The following is an 18,446-nucleotide window of genomic DNA, read 5'->3' on the forward strand; positions in this document are numbered from 1 at the left end:
ATTCTCATACAAGTGAAACCTCCTCATATATATAAGTAAACTTTGCCACACCTGAACAAGCAAAAGGATTTAAATTCTTCTCTACCTATAATAATAATATCAATAATAACAATAAACACTGAAAACTGGCAGGAGTTAGCGTTGTTATTGGATACTTTTGCTTAGCAACAGGATGAAATTACTTCTTCCACCACTGATGCCAGAGCCTCGTCAGATGGTTAATAATGTAATGTTAGTAACAGAGTGAGCTTCAGTCTGCACCACTCCCACTTTGACTACACTGAATTCAGACAAGGAGTTAAAGAGGTAACAAATGATTTCTTTAGGCTCTCATGTATTAAAAAATCTTCTTGCAACACGAATTTGGAGGGGGATGTTTACTTTAGATTACCTTTAAACATTTTAACTGGCATCTCTGCATAGATGAAATAGATTTAACTGCAGGAACATTTCCTAGAACATGTTGAATGTGCTGAGATGCTGTTTTGCTATCTAAATAAAACATATGCAGTTGCTTTTTCTGTGAACTACAGGTCGGCATTTAAATGACCCAGCTAACATGAACATAACATCTTAAAAGCAAAGCATGGATGAGAAAATTAAAGCCCAAGACGAGAAGGAAGAGCTGTGTTTTGCCGACTTTTTCATCTCTTAATTGTGACATATTGAGTTCATGCACAAAAATCCACTGGGAGCCAGCTAAATTAGACCAAACATGGTTAAACATGCATGTATGCCATGCCTCAGACCTGCATACAAGCTAACGTTAACATTTTCCAGCAGCCTTCAAACAACCAGCCTGTAATTAGACACTATCATTACATTGTAGCTGAGCTTAGATCATCAACTGAGTCAAGAGCAGCACTCAAATTTAGTTTTAAAGTGTCTTCAGATGTTTGAGCTGTTACAAATCTTTCTGGGAAACAAATTTTTAACCAGCTTGTGCCCGAGAGCTACAGCGTCTATAGGTTTAAGGCACATTTTGGACACTTTTAATGTAATCTGACCTGTTAGACTGCCAAACAGTAACACCTCTGATGGTGAACATGACTCTTTCATATACAGCCTGCACCACCAGGTGGGATTAATTAGTTTAAGTTGCTCAGCAGCAAGGGTGACTCAGCTAAAACACAGAGCCCACCATGCAGTTTATTTAAAGTAGTTTTAATTCTGCTTGAGTCATGTCAGTGGTTTCATTTAACTGGGTTGCCAGCATAGCTGTCAATTTACCACAAATTATAAGATGGACATAAAAAAAAACTCCCTTGCAGAAGTTAAGACTGCCATAAAATTGTGCTTTTGTGAGTGTAAATGGAAAATGTTCAGACAAATGGAGCAGCATAAAGGTTCTACTTCACCTTGCTGCAGTTGCAGAGCAAAATCCGTACAACACTCATGCAATGACAGGAAAGACGACGAGCCTTTGAATCATTTTTCCTCCCATAAAGGCAAAACCTCAAAACCCAGTTTCCGCTGACTGGCTGCTTTTATTCCCTCTTGGATGCAGAGCGGCAGAGGCAAACCGGTTCAGGAGGGACGAGTCTGGGAAAACTGCTGCACTCATCCCGCAAACTGGCCAAACCATCAACTTGCCGTGCTTTCTGCATGATGTTGACTGCACTGACCAAAAATTAGGGTATGGAGAGCCACTGTGAAATTTTGATGCAATTATATTATCTGTGACACATCGTTTTTTTGTTTCAATGCCTGGCAGTGACGCTAGTTGCTTCGCCAGCTGGAGATCTGGAAGCAAGTCGAGTTGGTCTTTTAGTAAATCAATATGTGTGGTTAACCAGGAGGAAAAAGAGACTGCGTTTGCTTCATGAGCTGCCAAACTTATATATCAGAGATAAAACTAGAGCTGATTTTATTCATAAGGATAATTCTGGATATTTATAGCAATGCTAAGATATTTTTTATTGAAGTAACTGTTTTTGTTTGGGCTGACTGCTCTTTTAATGGGGCCTATTATACTATTATCATATATTCCAGCTTCATATTTTTCCTCTTGGACTCTTGGAGAGCAGCATTGCATGATTCACAGCTCAAAATAATCTTGGTGCAACACTTCAGTTCATGTAGTGTCTGAAACAAGCTGTTTCAATTGAGTTCAAATAATTAAACGTATATAGCACCAATTCACAACAACAGTTGCCTCAAAGCACTTTATAGTATAAGGTAAATTCCCAAGAATATTAGAAGGAAACCCCAACAATGAAACACACTCCTATGAGCAAGCACTTGGTGACAGCGGGAAGGAAAAACTTCCTTTTAACAGGAAAAGGAACCAGGGGCAATGATGGGCAGCCAAATTTAGTGCTGTGTGATACTGCAGATTTTGATAGATCCGATACCAAGTATTGCCGATACCAATACTTTTAACCTATAAAAGCAGCTTATGAAGGTGAGAACAGTGTGTCATTATTTATTAAATGAATCATCATTAATTTGCCAATTGAAAAAGTAAAGTTTTGAGCCTAATCCTGAAAGTAGTAAGTGTAAAGTGTAGCTAAGAAAACAACGTACTATGAAGTTTTTGCTCCTTCTGGGCAGTTGGGCCTAAAATGCTTTAGTAATAAACAAATTAAGCTTACAGTTAAAGCATTACAGCAAGAGGCAAATCCTATATAGTAATAAGCTGAGAGGTTAAGGAAGAAAAAAAACTAGCTAAACATCTTAAACCACATCACAAATAACCAAATTAAAACCATGTATATGTGATTGAGCACTATTGGGGTAATTTAACCAGTATATTGATAGGTAAGTAGTGAAGAAACTGGGCTGTCTAATGCAAAAGAAGGATAAAAATAAAGATAAAATACGAATTCAAAGCTGTACACTGTAAGTGAACAGACTGGTAAAGTGATAAATCTAAGGTGCTTTTTACCTTCCTGCAGCCCTGTAATAGATTGTTTCAGAGCTTTTTTTCTGCCTTTGTCAGTTTCTACAGTTGTTCGCGAATGAGGTCACAATTGAAACATGAAAAATTGTTACACAACGCAGGTGTGACACAGTGCCAGTGCATAAAATGTCAAATGAGGTGAGTGAGGACTTTGTTGAGACTACCCAGTCCATGTTGGCTCCTGACGAGCCATTTCTTTCTCCATATGGTTGCCCAGACACTTTGGAAAGACAGACTCATTTGTCTGAAGGTTTTCAGTTTTGGAGAGCTCTGTGTCTGGGCTTCTGTAAAATAATATGGCTATTTTCAGCCTCACGAATCATCCAAGCAGACTGTAACCACCACCGTTATTAATGCTGCCAAAAGCCAGAGTACTGTCGCTTCTCTGACATTAGACTGTATGTATGAAGCCTGCTGTGAACGAGCACTGCTGTTCTCCTAATGCAAGGCTCCTGTTCAAGCTTACGTAACACTGCCATTTTAGTTGAAATGATAAATAAGCTTCAGATACTAATTATCTACCTAATCTTTTGTGCTTCTAAGAGCAAAAGGTTTGCGTTTCCATCTCCAGTCTGATAATGACTCTACAGTCAGAGCCAGATGTTTTAGCAGTGGCAAAAAATGTGTTTCTTACAAAAAGCTGCTTTGGTTTTCATTTATATTATTCTTTCTATGATATAGTCAAGAGCATTCATAACTATTTAAGAAAGATTTTTATTGGCAAATAATAGAAATTTGCACCAGTGCCAAATGTTCTGGTGATGACTTTAGCCATTTCCATGAAGGAGGGGATTTTCTCAACCCAATCGCTCAACACCAAAGTTCCTGGTTTTATGTTATTTTATGTTCTGTAGCCATGTCAGCATAATCGTGTAAGAGACGAGCAGAGAAAAGTGCTTCAGCTGCCCATTGTTTCTTCTTTTAGGTAGCCAGATTTTCTTGACATTTTTAAAAATGGTCTTGAGAAACAGTTCTCCAGGCTTTCCTTTCATTTTCAGTTCAGTCCTTGTAACTAATTATTTTCAGAGAAGTGTTGTTGTTTTTTTTGTTGTTGAGCTACTTAACACTGACCTATGAATCATTCAAGGATAAAAAGGCATCTGACTCAAGGGATCAAACTAGTGTGGTCTGTACAAATAAACAAAAAAAACAATCTATTGTTCACTAAAGCCTCACCAGATAGAAGGGAAACGGCAAGAAAAGGCTGAGGTATGCCAACTTACACAAGAAATGGACCGAAAATCAATGGCAACAGGTCTTAGGAAATCAAAGATTTTGGTTCAAATCAATGTGTATGGAGGACGTCAGAAGAGCAGGACAACAGTGAGTGTGTACAGGAACCCAAACACACTGACCAATGCAGCAAAAGCATACCTGGAGAGATAAACCTTTGCTATCAGTCGTGGTTCGGCCTCCCCTGGAATCCGGACCCCAAAATTACTGAAGATGTGTGGGATCATTTTGACAGAGAACAGAACAAAAGGCAGCCAACATCCAAAGAAGAGCTTTGAATGTCCTTCAAGAAGTCTGGAGAACAGGCTGTGTTGAAGAATAAAGGAAGTCACACCAAACATTGACTCGAGCTTGTTAGAATTGTACAAACTGTGTCTTATGTACTGCATTTTCATGTATGTTTGCACGTTTCAGTAAATTGCTGCAACAATTTCCTTTCTACTGTCTGTGCTTCTGTCATCACTCATCCTTCATTTGAGCTCGACAACGTCAGTTGTCCCACCCATGATGCCGATTGGCTAATCATTAGCTTTGACTGTTGAAAATCTGCATAAACTGATTTTTAGTCACACGAGGGAGCGTGTCTTAAACACCAATATTATTACCTCATAGGTTTGTATCCAAACAAGTTTGACACAAACTTAAGATGGGCAACAAGGATCATTGGGGGGGGGGGTTGTATGAAATCTTTAAACTTTGCACCCCGTGATTGTGATTGTCCACATGAAAATGCAAACACTCTAGTCTGACATTTATTCACAACACTATAAAGAAACAAAGTGACACCTAAGTGAACTGCAGTCTGATTTCACTTCCTCATATTGTTTACAGATCATTTTCTTAATCATTTTCATGGTGCAGCAGTATGTTAAGAGTCCGTACACCCTCCACTTGGTATCTTCACAGTCTCTGTTTGACCTGACCTTCTGCTCAACTCCAGAACAAGGTATGTCCAGAGTTCCTGTGAAAACTGGTCAGCACAAAGGGGAGGCTAAGCGTCTCTGATTTGTCTGGTCAGTACCAGTAGGACGTTCGTTGCCTCCTGTTCTCCTGGATACCGAGTTTCTCCATGACCTCCTCCTCCAGGGTTTTCAGAGATGGTATGTATGTCTTTTCAAGAGCATCTTCGGGAGTGGTATCTTTAGGCCCATCTGTGAAAGCAGAATGCATCGTTTCAATTGACACCAACTATTTTTTCAATCAGACACTTCTATCACTTTGTTGGACAAATAGAAAACTTTTAGTTTCACACAAGAAGAACTTGAAATAAATAGTGTGCTGGTTCTGCACTAGCAAAAACAGTCCTGCCTATGTGCATTCAAGTTTAGAAAGAAATATTTCTTCCACTTCAAAACAGTCGAACTGGATCACTTAAAAACAGAAGTCTGAACAGGCGGAAAAATAAACAACAGCTGGTCTTAATGTGCCGACTCTAAGCAAGCCCTGAAATAAAATGGCTCCTGAAATTTACACACACACACAGACTCTTACCTTTCCATTGCTGCGGCACAATGCCATCTCGTCGCTCCACAACTGGTTTCGGGATGATTCTCCCTGTCCTGAGTGACACTCGGACTCTCTCACCCTCTTCTGTGTACCTCCACTCGACCTCAGTGGGCTTCCTGTAAGATCGAGATCAGTATGTTAAAACTGGTCTGGAAAGATGCCAAAGAGCAGGAGCATTTAATCGGAAAAGGGGAAAAAAAAAAAAAAGCTCAACTATTTTTTGACTTTAGATTGCTGTGTTATCACAATTATTTTAATGGTGCTGTAAAGGAAAAGAAAATTGTACAGATGCACAGAGATTACAGATTGCTGTTTTTCCACTAGAAAATCTTATGTTAAAATCTATTACAGCTGTAAGTTTTAACACTTATGGTTACAAAAATTAACCATTTATTTATTTGTTTTTTAAGGAGCCAAACTAAGACTGAGTGCTAACCTGTGGTCCATCTATTTTAAGGTTCTGCATAAGCATAGCAACAGATGTTAGGACTGAGGCAGAGTTCAGCATACCTGTCTGAGGGGTCAACGAGGGCAACATCACGGACCAGGATGGGAGCTTCACTGGCAATGTACGTCCCACGGTAATCTGCAGTTTTTCCAATATACCTGTGATGCTACGATGGGAAAAAAAGTTCACAGTTCTCCCATTTAAAAGGCACAAAATGCAAACAGATGAATGCCAAAAGGCTTTCAATGGTGCGCTTTGTCTGCAGCTACACCCTGACCACCCACATCCCAGACATCTGGCGCCACCTGGTGGAGCAACGAGATAAGTATGAAGCATTTTTAAAAGGGCTAAAAAAGAAATGGAACAGCTAATTTAATTTTGGGGGAAATGAAAAAATCTATAATGTAATCATGTCCAGGACAGGTCAAGTGTATGCTGAAACATTTTTGTAGGAATACAGATAGCCTTTCATCTTCTCCCAACACTTACACAATGCTCACTCAATAAAAGGCATGTAACTTAAATTTCAAAAGCAAAATCTATAATGCTCATATTAATTTCTCAATAAACAAATAAAAAAAATAAACAACACTTCCTTACTGTGTTCAGTCCCTCCAGGATGACCCAGTTTCTGCGTCTGAAGACTTGGATAACTTTCCCCTGCTTTCCCTTGTCATTGCCTTTCAGAATCTCAACCTGAGAAATTGAAAGCAAACATTTAAACTCTATGTAGGAAATTTACTACTTAAAATAAAATAAATATACTTTTTTGTTACTCTACCACTTTTGCTGGTTTGGCCAGAAAATATTTTACCAATTCATTGACTGAATTTTCCTAAATTAGTTTTCATGCATGTTTACAACAGATGTATGTTACTTCTCCTGACTCTATCAGTTGTGGCTACACCAAAGTAATTACAACATTATTAGCATTAGCTGTATTACAGATTAGAACTTTATCAACATACAGATAAATCACATGAATACATACTGAACTTACTTTTAATATTATCCTCATTATCTGGTGGCACATCTCTGTTGCCTTGTATAGTTTTTTTTCTACTATGTATTGCAAAGCTCTGTGTTTCTTCTTGGTTTAAGAACAACGGGGGAATGTAAATGGTGAGTGGACTGCTTCTTATATTGTGTTTTTCTATTAGCACTCAATTGTGGAGTGAAACTTTGGAAAGCTTTACACCAAACACTGAACATTAGACAATTTAAACCTATCAATATAAAGAAAAATATTTGCACAATATGAGTCAGATGAAAGCTTGACAGCTGTGTCCCAAAAGATGTTTTCTCACCGTGTCCCCTTTGAGCACAGACCACTCCTCTGGCGCTATCGGCTCAACAAACACCTTCCTCCTCCTCTTCCCCGGTGGATTTAACCTTTTAGCAGCGGCTGTCCAAGGCCTGTTGGTGCCGTAACGGTAATCTTTGGGCACAATGACCCTGACTGCCATCGACAGCAGAGCGGTCAGCCTCATTGTGCTGCAAGTGAAACAAGGGTACTGAGTTTTTTTTCCCAAGAGGCTGGCAACCATACACAGGAGCAACGCAAGCTAGGCTAATAAGAATTATGCTATCAGTAACGTTAGCCTAGAGCGACTAACTCGCCGCCGTTTTCGTACATACAAACATTTCACAAATGAGACTGCTGCCTAATTTTTTAAGTACAACCCTAAAGGTAGCTGTATTAAAATACAATAAAAGAAAGTCATGCAGAAATCACTTACCCTCTGTTGATGTCAATGACACATGTAGCGGAGCTGACACCTGAAGGAACCTACCGGTAGCGCCACCTACTGGACAGGAGGGTCGCAACAGGCCTCACGCATGCGCAGTTGCTAAATTGACCGACATGTGGGCAGGATGCAGGCATAGGAGGCCGCTTTGGGCAAGATGACCTTCACACTGCTGCAGCTGCTGCTCAGTATATTCAAACCATACAATACTAAGAGTGACTCAATAAAGAAGGCAAAATTTTATTACATTTTTAAATAAAAGATAACACCAAGAGGAAACGTTTTAAAATTAAGTAAGGCAAATGTGTCTAAAACAATTAAACTTAAAATGTTGTTGAATGAATGCCATTTTCAACAATTCCAGCACAAAACATTAGCCATGTGTATTTTTAGAAAACAAATTTTTAAAAACTGACTTTCAGATTTTAGAAAAGTTATATATATATATATATATATATATAAAAATTTTTGTCCTTTACACATGCAAGCTTGTCTATGCAATATTCTTAGCAGATCAAATTTAACGATATTTTACTTTTGTATTGAAAAACATACTATTATCTGCTCATTTTCAGCTGTGTTCATGATATTTAAACCAAATCTTGCATTTTATAGCTGCATCTACATTCACCAGCTTCTTCAATAGTGCACCTGTTCAAGTGTTCATTAACACAGGTCGTCTTGACCTGGCTTGATATGCAGCCAATCACGAGGCAGCAACTCATTTAGGCATGTAGACATGGTCAAGATGACTGCTTGAAATTCAAACTGAGCACCAGAATGAAGAAACAAGGTGATTTTAGTGACTTTGAACATGGCACAACTGTTGGTCTATTTCAGAAGCTGCTGATCTGTTGAGATTTTCACACACAACCATCTGTAAAGTTTACAGAGAATGGTCTGAAAACAAGAAAATATCCAGTGAGCAGCAAAGAAAAGAACAGCTATACTGCTTTGAGCTGATGGGAAACAGTAACTCAAATAACCACTTATTACAACCACAGCAGCTTAATGCACCATCTCACAACGCTCAAATAATCTCAGACCACTTTCTTGAACACTGGTAGAAGGAGAGATTCACATCATGGATGAGCAGCTGACAAAATCTCTGAGGAATGCTTCCAGCACCTCTTTGAATTAATACCACGAAGAATTAAAGCAGCTCTGAAGGCGAAAGTTGGTCCAACCTGGTGCTAGCAAGGTGTACCTAATGAAGTAGCTGGTGGGTGTATGGATTTGCTACTACATTTTTGCTGATTCCAAAAGGTTACGTGTAAAACCTGAATGGCTCAGTGTGGAAATATTTCATTTCAAGGCCACCCACTGAGGCAGATGCAGGCCGTGATTACAAGCCTCGCTGCTATGTCACTGTGACAAGCACGAGTGATATTTAAGCACAAGAGAGGAGGCTGTCATTTATGAAAACCTGCAATCATACATGTGACTGTTTGTCCTTGACCTTGGATTTTGGTAAACATCCATGTTTGCTGCAAGCGAAAGACGGATTTTTACCTTTCTGGGTTACAAAGACAGACAATAAAGCTAATCTGTGTAAGCACAAAGACACAGTCATTAATCTTGAGAGCCGGATGAACAGCCACCACACCACATTCCAAAATCAGTTTCAGCCCACGGTTGGATCTACGCCCTAATACAGTAGTTAAAACAACTTATGCTTAACCTAACCCCACGGCAAACTCAGAGCTGTCAGGACACGTTACATAACAACAAAACTAGTTCAGCTACCACAGCCTTTGGGGCCGAACTGCACAGAGGCTCTGCGTCAGGAGCAAATTATTTGTGGCAGCTGCATAGAGACACAAAACACGTTCCATTGTTACTTTCCTGCATTTTTATCAGAGACAATAATTAGATGTGAAAGAAGTAATTAGTTTTAGTTGTTCTGTAAAGTTACAGTAGCCTTTCCCATGCTCTGAGCTCGATTTAGAGCAACAGATCCCACATAATACTTGGTTTTCAGCAGGCACTGTACTGACTCAATAAAAATAGACAATCCTGATCGTTAAAACCAAACACAACAACTAATGTGACTGTTTTAGGTTCTTTCCAGAAAGCTGATACTCTAGATTAGTTTAAGTAAGGCAGAAACGAGTGTTTTTTTATAATCAACATGTTTATTAAATGGTCTGGCAACTACAATAGTAAACAAAGCAGCAGATTAAGATGAATGGCAGCTTCCAAAAGTAACAGAAGGCTAACCCCCACCCCCCCAAAAAACAACAACAAAACAAAGTTTTACACTTTAATTCCAAATTAAACTTTGAATAACCTCCAGATCCGGCCTTTGACCATTTTAAGGTTTTTAAATCAGCGGTGTGGCGATGGGAAGGTGGCCATCTTCGACACAATATTCAGAGCTGAGCTTTCCCTTAAAAGTTCATAGTGTGATAAACTATCAGCTAACGCTGCTAATTACATGAAAGAACACTGAAGCGATGACGATGACATCCAAATGGCGTGGGTGAAAGGGCCCGAACCCCTTGGGATACTGTTACAGTGGAAAATAACACCATATTCTGAACATGTCGTCTAAACAGATGTTGGAATAAAACACATCACAACTTTGTTTCACAGTCAAAATAATAAGACCACTGAAGTAAAACAGATTAGTATTCCAGTTAAGAGGGTGGGAAACCAAGAAAAGAAAGTCATAAACTGAAGATTTACAAATGGTTAACTCTCTGTATTTACCCATATTCAGTTTCTTGTTTCTTTCAGTGAATCTCACTTTGTGCAGTCCAGATCAGCGACTCGTTTCAAAGGTTTCGAGAATACATTTCTGAACACAAGTTTTTTTTCAACAGCTTCAAGCAACAGTGGAACTACTGTAAGCTAAACATGAAATCACAACATGAAACTGAGTTTTAGAAGACTTTTCCAGATAATTTCCACATGGAGGGGTGATTCCAACAACCTTTCCCTTGCAGTCATTACCACTCCTCCACATTACCTTTAAGGCTCAGTTTCCCCAGATAAGGATTAAGCCTACACCAGCATTTTCTTCTAAATTTTTTTCCAAGTCTGCCACTAGAATTAATCTATGTTTGGGAAACCTGATGTTAAAGTTTAAAGATTCTGCTCAGACAGAACATCACTCAGGAATGTCTCCTTACGTAAGGCCTCAGTCACACAGGCCTAGGGACAGGTCGGTAACTCCCAAACAACCTCCGGTCACCAAGAAGAAACGTGCACTCTCTGACCATTTGGCGAGCGGTTGTTGCTAGCTGATATCAGTAAAAGACATGGATGAAGCTAATGTGGAAGTGCCCTAAATCTGCATTCTATCTGAACTGTAATTATAAAAAGACTTCTGGTCCTATTGAATTCTGGGAAAACAGCTTTCTGTCTTGACTCTTGTGTTCATGGGGTTAGTCACTAATTCTAGATCTGTTAGAATTACAATTAATCCCTCATTGTGATTAATTTGGTTACTAGCAGATTACCACAGTCTACTGTAGTTTGGGAGGGAGACACCGAGCTGTCTGCAAACACTTGCCAACTAATGGTTCTGAGGAAGTGAAACTTTTTAAAAGTTTGACACAAACCGGAAATGAAGAACATTCCGACTTCAGAATACAAGTTTGCACCCAACATCTTTGGGGAACAGTCTCAGTTTCTGAGTTGCATTTTACCACAGCTACGCAACTAGGTGACAAATGTTTGCAGACAAGTCGGCATCTTCAACACAAGTACAGCAACTTGAGAGCACGCAAAGCACTCATAAGGTTTTCAGTGCAGCTCCGTATATTTCTTTGCAATCAGTTTCACCTTGCAACTGCCAGCAACTTCTCACCAAGTGATTGGGAATACACATTTAAGTGGTTGCCAGATAGTTGCCAACTGGTTTCTAGGCCTGCATGACTGAGGCCTAAACTGAGTAGCAGAGGGGCTTAAATCCTAAATTTGTTTTTTTTTAAAAGGGGTTTACATAATTAATTCCACATATGGGTTCCTGTGAAATGAATCACGTACTTTGGTCACTCGCAATCAAGCATACACACTGAAACAACAAATGTTGTAGGGCAAAACAGACGACGATTAATGGGGGCAGAAAAAAAACAAACAAACAAACAAAAAACCTCTGAATATTCAATCATATTTCCAATGATAGAATAAATGATTTAAATGAGGCTGAAAAGCTAGGTGATACAAATGGAAGCAGTAAAATTATGAACTTAAGCTAAGAGCATTGATGAAAATTTGTTCTATCGCCTGTACAATATCTACTTTTTAAAACCATCAAATGGGAGCATTTGTCAAATAAATGTTTTTTTCCTTGTGATTTTAATGTTTGTTTGTTTTTTAAATTTACCATATATTCAGTGTTTATCCCCTCTAAGCTGAAAAATGTTTTGACACCTAGCATTCAGTCGTTGTAATTGCACTTAGAAATAAAAAATATATACACACCAAAATCCCATTTATAAATGAGCCCTAAAGTGCTCAATTCAATTGTTTTGAAATCAGATTAGCAAACGTTTTCTTTCTGGGATATATGATATCCCAAAAAATGGCAAATGAGTATTTGTTTGTCTCTCAATACAAACATTTAGGTTGTTTTTTTAAATTTATTTGTTTGTTTTAAAATTCTCTTATTAATTAAACGGCTGAAATCTGGCATCCTGCAGGTAATTGTGTTGATGCTTAAATTCCAGAGAAAAGCGTCAAAGGTTCGTGGTTTTCTTCTGAGTCGATGTTAAGCGCTGTCTGTCGCAGGCTGTGGGAACAAGAGGGAAAAGCAATTAAAGAATTTATTTCATTTTATTTTCATCCACCGCCTGAAATTCAAAAAGACGTGGAGAATGTACTTTTTATATTACTGATACATCAAGTTTATTTAAAATACCTAATGGTAAGAATTGGCTTTTTATATTAATAATTTTTTTTGTGTGTAGACAGTTTCCTTAACTAATTTTCAGAAGTTTCAGAACGTGTCCACATGTTTAAAAAGCAAACAAAACCCCCCAAAACAACAATACACTATATGAACAAAAGTGCTGGTCCTACAGCAGCTTCTCGGCAACAAAGCTCCCAGTGCACAGGTTTTGTGCTGATGTTAACGCCAGAGGAGGTTTAATCTCTGAAGTTACTGAATCAGCAGAGCGTTTTATGCACTCCACATTCAGCAATCTGCTCTCCATCTTCACATGACTTAGCTGCTGTGATTCTTAAACACTTTCACTTTGCACTTATACAACTTACAGTTGACTGCAGAATATCCAGCGAGGAGGAAATTTCACAAACTGACTTGTTGAAATAGTGACATCCTATTACAGTACCACACTAATTCAGTGAGATCTTTAGAATGAGCCATTCTTTAACAAATGTTTGTAAAAGCAGACTGCATGACTAGGACACTGACTTTATGCACTTATAGCAGTTGGACTGAAAACACCTGAATTTAAATTTTAAGAACAGTGTTCCAATACTTTCAAAAGTACGTAAAATGAAGAAGAAGGCACATGTGGACTTCTTCCTTGTCCACGTGTAAATGCAGAAACTGGCTTTTACTGCTATATAACAGCGTTTACATGTGGACAAAAGGCCACAACACATGGAAACAGCTACGTTTTCATGTGGAATGGCTTCTAGTTTTGCTGGTGTTTTGGTGGCTTCAGAAAAGTTTCCATCTTTGTCCATTAAACACCTGCCAAAACAGACAAACTTGTTGAATTATTAGTATTCGACTTTGTTTTTTTCATTGTTAATTTATTTTGATTCAGATGGTCTGATGAAGGCCAGGTATGTTCAGGTAAAATTGAACTGCTGACACATTTTCTTGGCCGAGCACCTGCCCCACTTTTTGATGTGAATATGCATGTATTTTTCCTCTCTTATGAAAAAGCAAACTCACCACGAGTCCATTTTAAGGGATGTTTCCCAGGTAACCAAAACGAATAAGAGGGTTTTACCTTCTCTGCTGTTTGCTGGCCCCCTGCTGGAGCATTTTCCTGGGCCTCTGGTTTCGACTCACTAGGAGCAGTCGCCTTGGGTCCAGCCACATCGTTGAGCTTGGGCTCCACGTTAGACTGGTTGCCGTCTACTTTAGAATCACCTTCCGCTTCTGTATCCTTTGGCCGCTTCGGAGAGGTCTATTAAAAGTTTGATAAGCATCAGACGGCTTAACAGTGAACTGACTTGGACTGTGAGTCAGGTTTAACCTCACCTCTGTGGACTCCTCTGCTTTTCGTTTGGTTCCTCCCCTCTCATTTTTCTCGTCAATGACCAGGGCTCCTTCGTCCTCGTCACTACTGCCTTCTGCATCTGCTTTTTCTGAACTGCCCGTATCCCCTGCTCCTTCTGATGTGTTGTCCTTCTTCGATGACTAGAGGCAAAGAGTTGCACATTAGTGAAACATGGGGAAACTAAGTCTAGATCTATCCATCAATGGCAAGGTGTGACAGTATCACTAGTCACGTAGTAGAGGTTAAACTTCCAGATAAACAGTTGAGTGAGCTTTGAGAGTAACTGATAAATGGTTACATTACATAGTTTGTCCAGCAGAGTGTGCTCTGATCAGAGTCATTACAGTTTTGTATTTTTTTATTTGTATTTTCAGTTGTGCTTTCAACTCAATGTGGTTTCAGTTCATTTTCAATGAGATTTAGTTGCAGTTTAGTTTTATTGTTTTTATTAGTTTCAGTGCTAGTTTTAGTTTACTATAGCATGGGTGTATTTGGGTATTTGTCAGATTGTAAAATTTAATAGGTTCAAAACAACACAGTAATACATAATATTAAAAATCCCTGAGACATCCCAGTCTCAATCAACAGTTGCACCAGAGCCTGTTTGTGCTTGCTGAGAGGACATATTTCAGATTAAAATTAAAAGATATTTTCTCTGTACAATGCTATTTCAGTAATTATGCACATAACATTTTTGCACTTTTCATTTATGATATTTTTTCACACCCACTTTTAGTTTGGCTTTAGTTACTAATAATAATCTTTGCTCTCACCCAACTCTGTAGCAGTCCTTCTTCCCAAATTACTTCCGGAAACTGTTTACATGTTGAAAATAAATTCAGCAAACCAAAACAAAGCAGAAAATGTGGCCGCTGAACAGGCGGTGGTGTAGAATCAAACCAGCTCTTTATGTTTCAAGCCAGTTTAGAAAAACATCCCGCTTATGCTATTTCCCCTTTTCAATATTCTCTCACACAGTACAAACCACAACTTGTGCTGCTGCTTGCTCGTCTTTGCCACTCATTGGGCAGAGCAGACAGAGGTGCGCCTTTGGCGGGAGAACCAAAGGCGCACTTACAGGTCACAACTGGCAAACCCTTGTTCACAAAGTCACTGGATTTGTGGGCTATAAAGTCGATAATCACCAAATTGGCAACAAATAGATGAGCTGAAGTGTGATAATCACTGGTATGAATCAGCAGGTGTCCAAGCTAAAATAGGATACATCAATCAACACAGTGTAAATCTAACCTCAGTGGCCTTCATATCTACTTACCTCATAGCCTTCATGCGTGACCGTGGGGTTGTTCTCAATCTCCCAGAGTCCCTCAGCAAATCCTTTCCTCTTGTTTGCTTTTCCAAACTTCTCCTTGCATTCATCATATGGGAACAAATCCTTGGCCCCCAGGAATGCCCTGCAACAGTCACTTATTAGTTTTTAAAAAAAAATAAATAAAAATGTACACACCCCTTTTTTAAAAAAAGTTTTGACAAATGATCCAAGTTTCTTCCCATTTTGCATCCATGTGAAAAAATTAAAGTGACAACATTTATGGAAAAATACTCACGTCTCATGTGTTCCAAAAAAGAACACTTGGTACTTGTTTGAAGGCGACTTTACAGCTCCTTCGGGTAACTCGTCAATCTGTGAATTAGCAACACAGTTGCTTTAAAAGGAAAGCTGGCAAACCCCCCAAAATCAATCACCTCAATACTTAAATAAATACTAAAATTATTCTAAAGTTAAACACTAGGCTAAAAAGTTAGGTCATTTCTCTATAAAACCACAAATAGTAATACTAATGCGCACTGTTACACTAATTTATTTCATCATAAAATAATGCACTGTATATAAGAGTGGATAAATAATGCCTTTAGGTTAGATCCTGGATAAATACTCCAAATAATTCATTATGAACAAACAGTTTAAACAGTAAAGCTAAATTAGGTTCAAAGACCTGCAAATTCTTGTACAGTACTAAATAACAAGCAGTTTTTGAAATATATTACACATCTTGATGCACCCACAAACTCCCTGGAGAAAGTTTTACTGTTTACCATCTTTCAGCACAGTGTTTGGCTCGGACATGCCAATTTTTTTACATGCTTTTAAATTAGCACAGCACTACGCAGCGGCACAGGAAATCACTATGATAGACAATCGTGGCGTGGCTCTGCCTCTGCCACACAGGCCTTTTGGCATCCCCAGATAGGACTACTGTGTCAGGATAGGTGGGGTAGGGCTTATAGCCTGTTGACATGAGGCAAGGGTGATAAGACGGAGAAAAAGGAGGGAAGATGCAGAGATCAACACAGATACTCGGTGGTGTAGTGCAGATTATAGAGCATTTCTTTTTATATATTTATTCTTTAAATGAATGAACAGTGATTTTTTTAAAGCAGGTAGACACAGTTAGTTGACTTTTATGAATGGCTGCTACACCAAAGGGCAGAAACACTGACTGAAAACTGCAATCTAAGTTTTCCTTTTCAGCTGCACAAGACAGATGTGACTGATGGGATTACATGCTGCTTCGCTTTCACATTTTCCTGCTTCAGCTGTAATGCAGCATGCACAGCAATAACGTATTGGTTGCATTAATCATCTTTTTTATTTATTTGGTATAAAGCATGACTTAAAAATGCTCCAGGAGCAGCTTTTCCCTTCATTTTCTCTCTTTTTTCTTTTGAATGAAAAGGAAAATGTTGACCGCAGTGCCAGTTAGACATTACGTTATAGTCTTACGTGACTATTTTTATTACCATGGAGCTTTTTTTTTTAACGTAATGGAACTAATTTCGACATTACGAGTTGCTATCTCTCGAAACATTTGGGCAGGCGTGTTTACAAAGTACCACAGCATTTGGCTTCACAAGTAGCCATTAGTCTGTAAAGCAACAGTTAAAAAGAAAGGGGGGGCAGTTTGAACTTATATTTAGCGAGCTGCTAAGTCACAAAGTGGCTTAGTAGCAGCCCATCTTTGCAGCGAAGCACACGTTAACGCTGCGTACGACATGACCGTTAACTAGTAATCAATGCTGTGTTACCACAGTGCTCGTCTTAACCGTTACAGCTCAAAGTTAGCCTTACAAGGCCCCTAGGGACGAAAAAGACCAGCACACAAAAGGCGGCAAAGAGCAACTGGCAAAAACATTAATATTTTGTTAGCCGGGGAGGTTAAAGAGGTGTCTACTCTGCGATGAATCTCCAGAAAGAAATTCGCAGTGGTTTACAGTAGGCTAGCTGTATGTATGTGGATGGTCGGCACCGCCGCGCTAGGCTAACTCGTGGAGCTAGCGGCTGTTACAGGCCTCGCAGGTAAACAAGTGATTGGAGCCGAGCGGCTAAGGCGCAACGAGATGAAAACCAAACCCCTACGCTGGAAATGAGATATTCAACGACGAGCGCTTACTTACCCTTGCAGGCCAGTGTGGATAGCCCTTCATCTTAGCAAACACAAGATCTCCGGGTTTGTATTCCTTTTGCCTGTTGGACCTCGGCATGTTGAAAATGTAAGATGTAAATATGTGCGTGTGTAACTAATGTGGTAAACTATCCGTAGTGGTCAAAAACACCTGCAACAAGCAAGCCAGGCAGGCGACGGTTTGTTATCCAGAATAAAATCAACCCCAGGCGCGGAAAACTGGAGCGGGAACACGGCGGGTAACGCACTTTTACCACGACGTGGGGCAAATATACAGATGTGGTCTGAATAGTGTTACAGTTGCTATGACTAAACGCGGTAGTGTAACTATCTCGTATTAGCGCTTTCCCACAAGCCGCTGGCTCGTCCCTCGGACTATTTGGGTTTGAAATTGAAACCCGCTTCCCTTTGCAGACGCGCCCCCTGTACCTGAAGCGGCACAGCGCCCCTGCTGACCGAAGCACCACAGTAATTAACTCACCTAAAAGCAACACCGACCACTTTATTAGGTACAGCTGCTCGTTAGCGCAGATATTTAATCAGCCAATCACATAACAGCAACAGCTGACTAAAAGACAAGAAGTTGAGCCGGAGGAGCTCAGCACATCAGAGGGACAGCTCATGTTGAGCATTTTGGAGACAAAGTTAGAGAAGCAAGCGTGAGATGGTTTGCACATGTGAAGATGAGGGCTGCTAGATATACTGGACTAAACATTTGGAATTTGGAGCTGCCAGGCAGGAGGAAAAGAGGGAAACCTCAGAGGAGCTTCACTGATGTAGTGAAGCATGATAGAAGAGGATACAAGAAACAGGGTGAGAACGAGGCAGGTGATCAGTTGTGAGAACCCCTAAAGGGAGCAGCCAAAAGAAGAAGGGCTTGTCGGAATATTTCAGAAAAAGCTGATATCCTGTAATTTTCCTATACAAATATCTCTATGGTTTACAGACAATGGTCTGAAAGAGAACAAATATAGATAG

At 39.4% G+C, this 18,446-nt stretch overlaps 2 protein-coding genes across 2 annotated transcripts; both read right to left on the bottom strand.

Annotated features, from left to right (window-relative positions):
* Nucleotides 1-4,873: 4,873 nt before the first annotated feature.
* mrpl24 (mitochondrial ribosomal protein L24) lies at nucleotides 4,874-7,909 on the bottom strand. The gene is made up of 6 exons (XM_065470735.1): nucleotides 7,829-7,909; nucleotides 7,397-7,583; nucleotides 6,690-6,785; nucleotides 6,152-6,255; nucleotides 5,627-5,757; nucleotides 4,874-5,286 (listed from the first exon to the last, which is right to left on the bottom strand). The coding sequence occupies exons 2-6, from the start codon at nucleotides 7,577-7,579 to the stop codon at nucleotides 5,150-5,152; spliced, it is 651 nt and encodes a 216-aa protein (XP_065326807.1). The 5' UTR covers nucleotides 7,580-7,583; nucleotides 7,829-7,909; the 3' UTR covers nucleotides 4,874-5,149.
* Nucleotides 7,910-9,958: 2,049 nt separating this feature from the next.
* LOC135932952 (hepatoma-derived growth factor-like) lies at nucleotides 9,959-17,930 on the bottom strand. Its single transcript, XM_065470736.1, has 6 exons — nucleotides 17,461-17,930; nucleotides 15,612-15,688; nucleotides 15,320-15,458; nucleotides 14,025-14,183; nucleotides 13,771-13,950; nucleotides 9,959-12,575 (listed from the first exon to the last, which is right to left on the bottom strand). The coding sequence occupies exons 1-6, from the start codon at nucleotides 17,545-17,547 to the stop codon at nucleotides 12,555-12,557; spliced, it is 663 nt and encodes a 220-aa protein (XP_065326808.1). The 5' UTR covers nucleotides 17,548-17,930; the 3' UTR covers nucleotides 9,959-12,554.
* Nucleotides 17,931-18,446: the final 516 nt, after the last annotated feature.

The sequence above is a fragment of the Pelmatolapia mariae genome, linkage group LG22 (assembly GCF_036321145.2).
Source record: "Pelmatolapia mariae isolate MD_Pm_ZW linkage group LG22, Pm_UMD_F_2, whole genome shotgun sequence".
Lineage (NCBI taxonomy): Eukaryota > Metazoa > Chordata > Actinopteri > Cichliformes > Cichlidae > Pelmatolapia > Pelmatolapia mariae.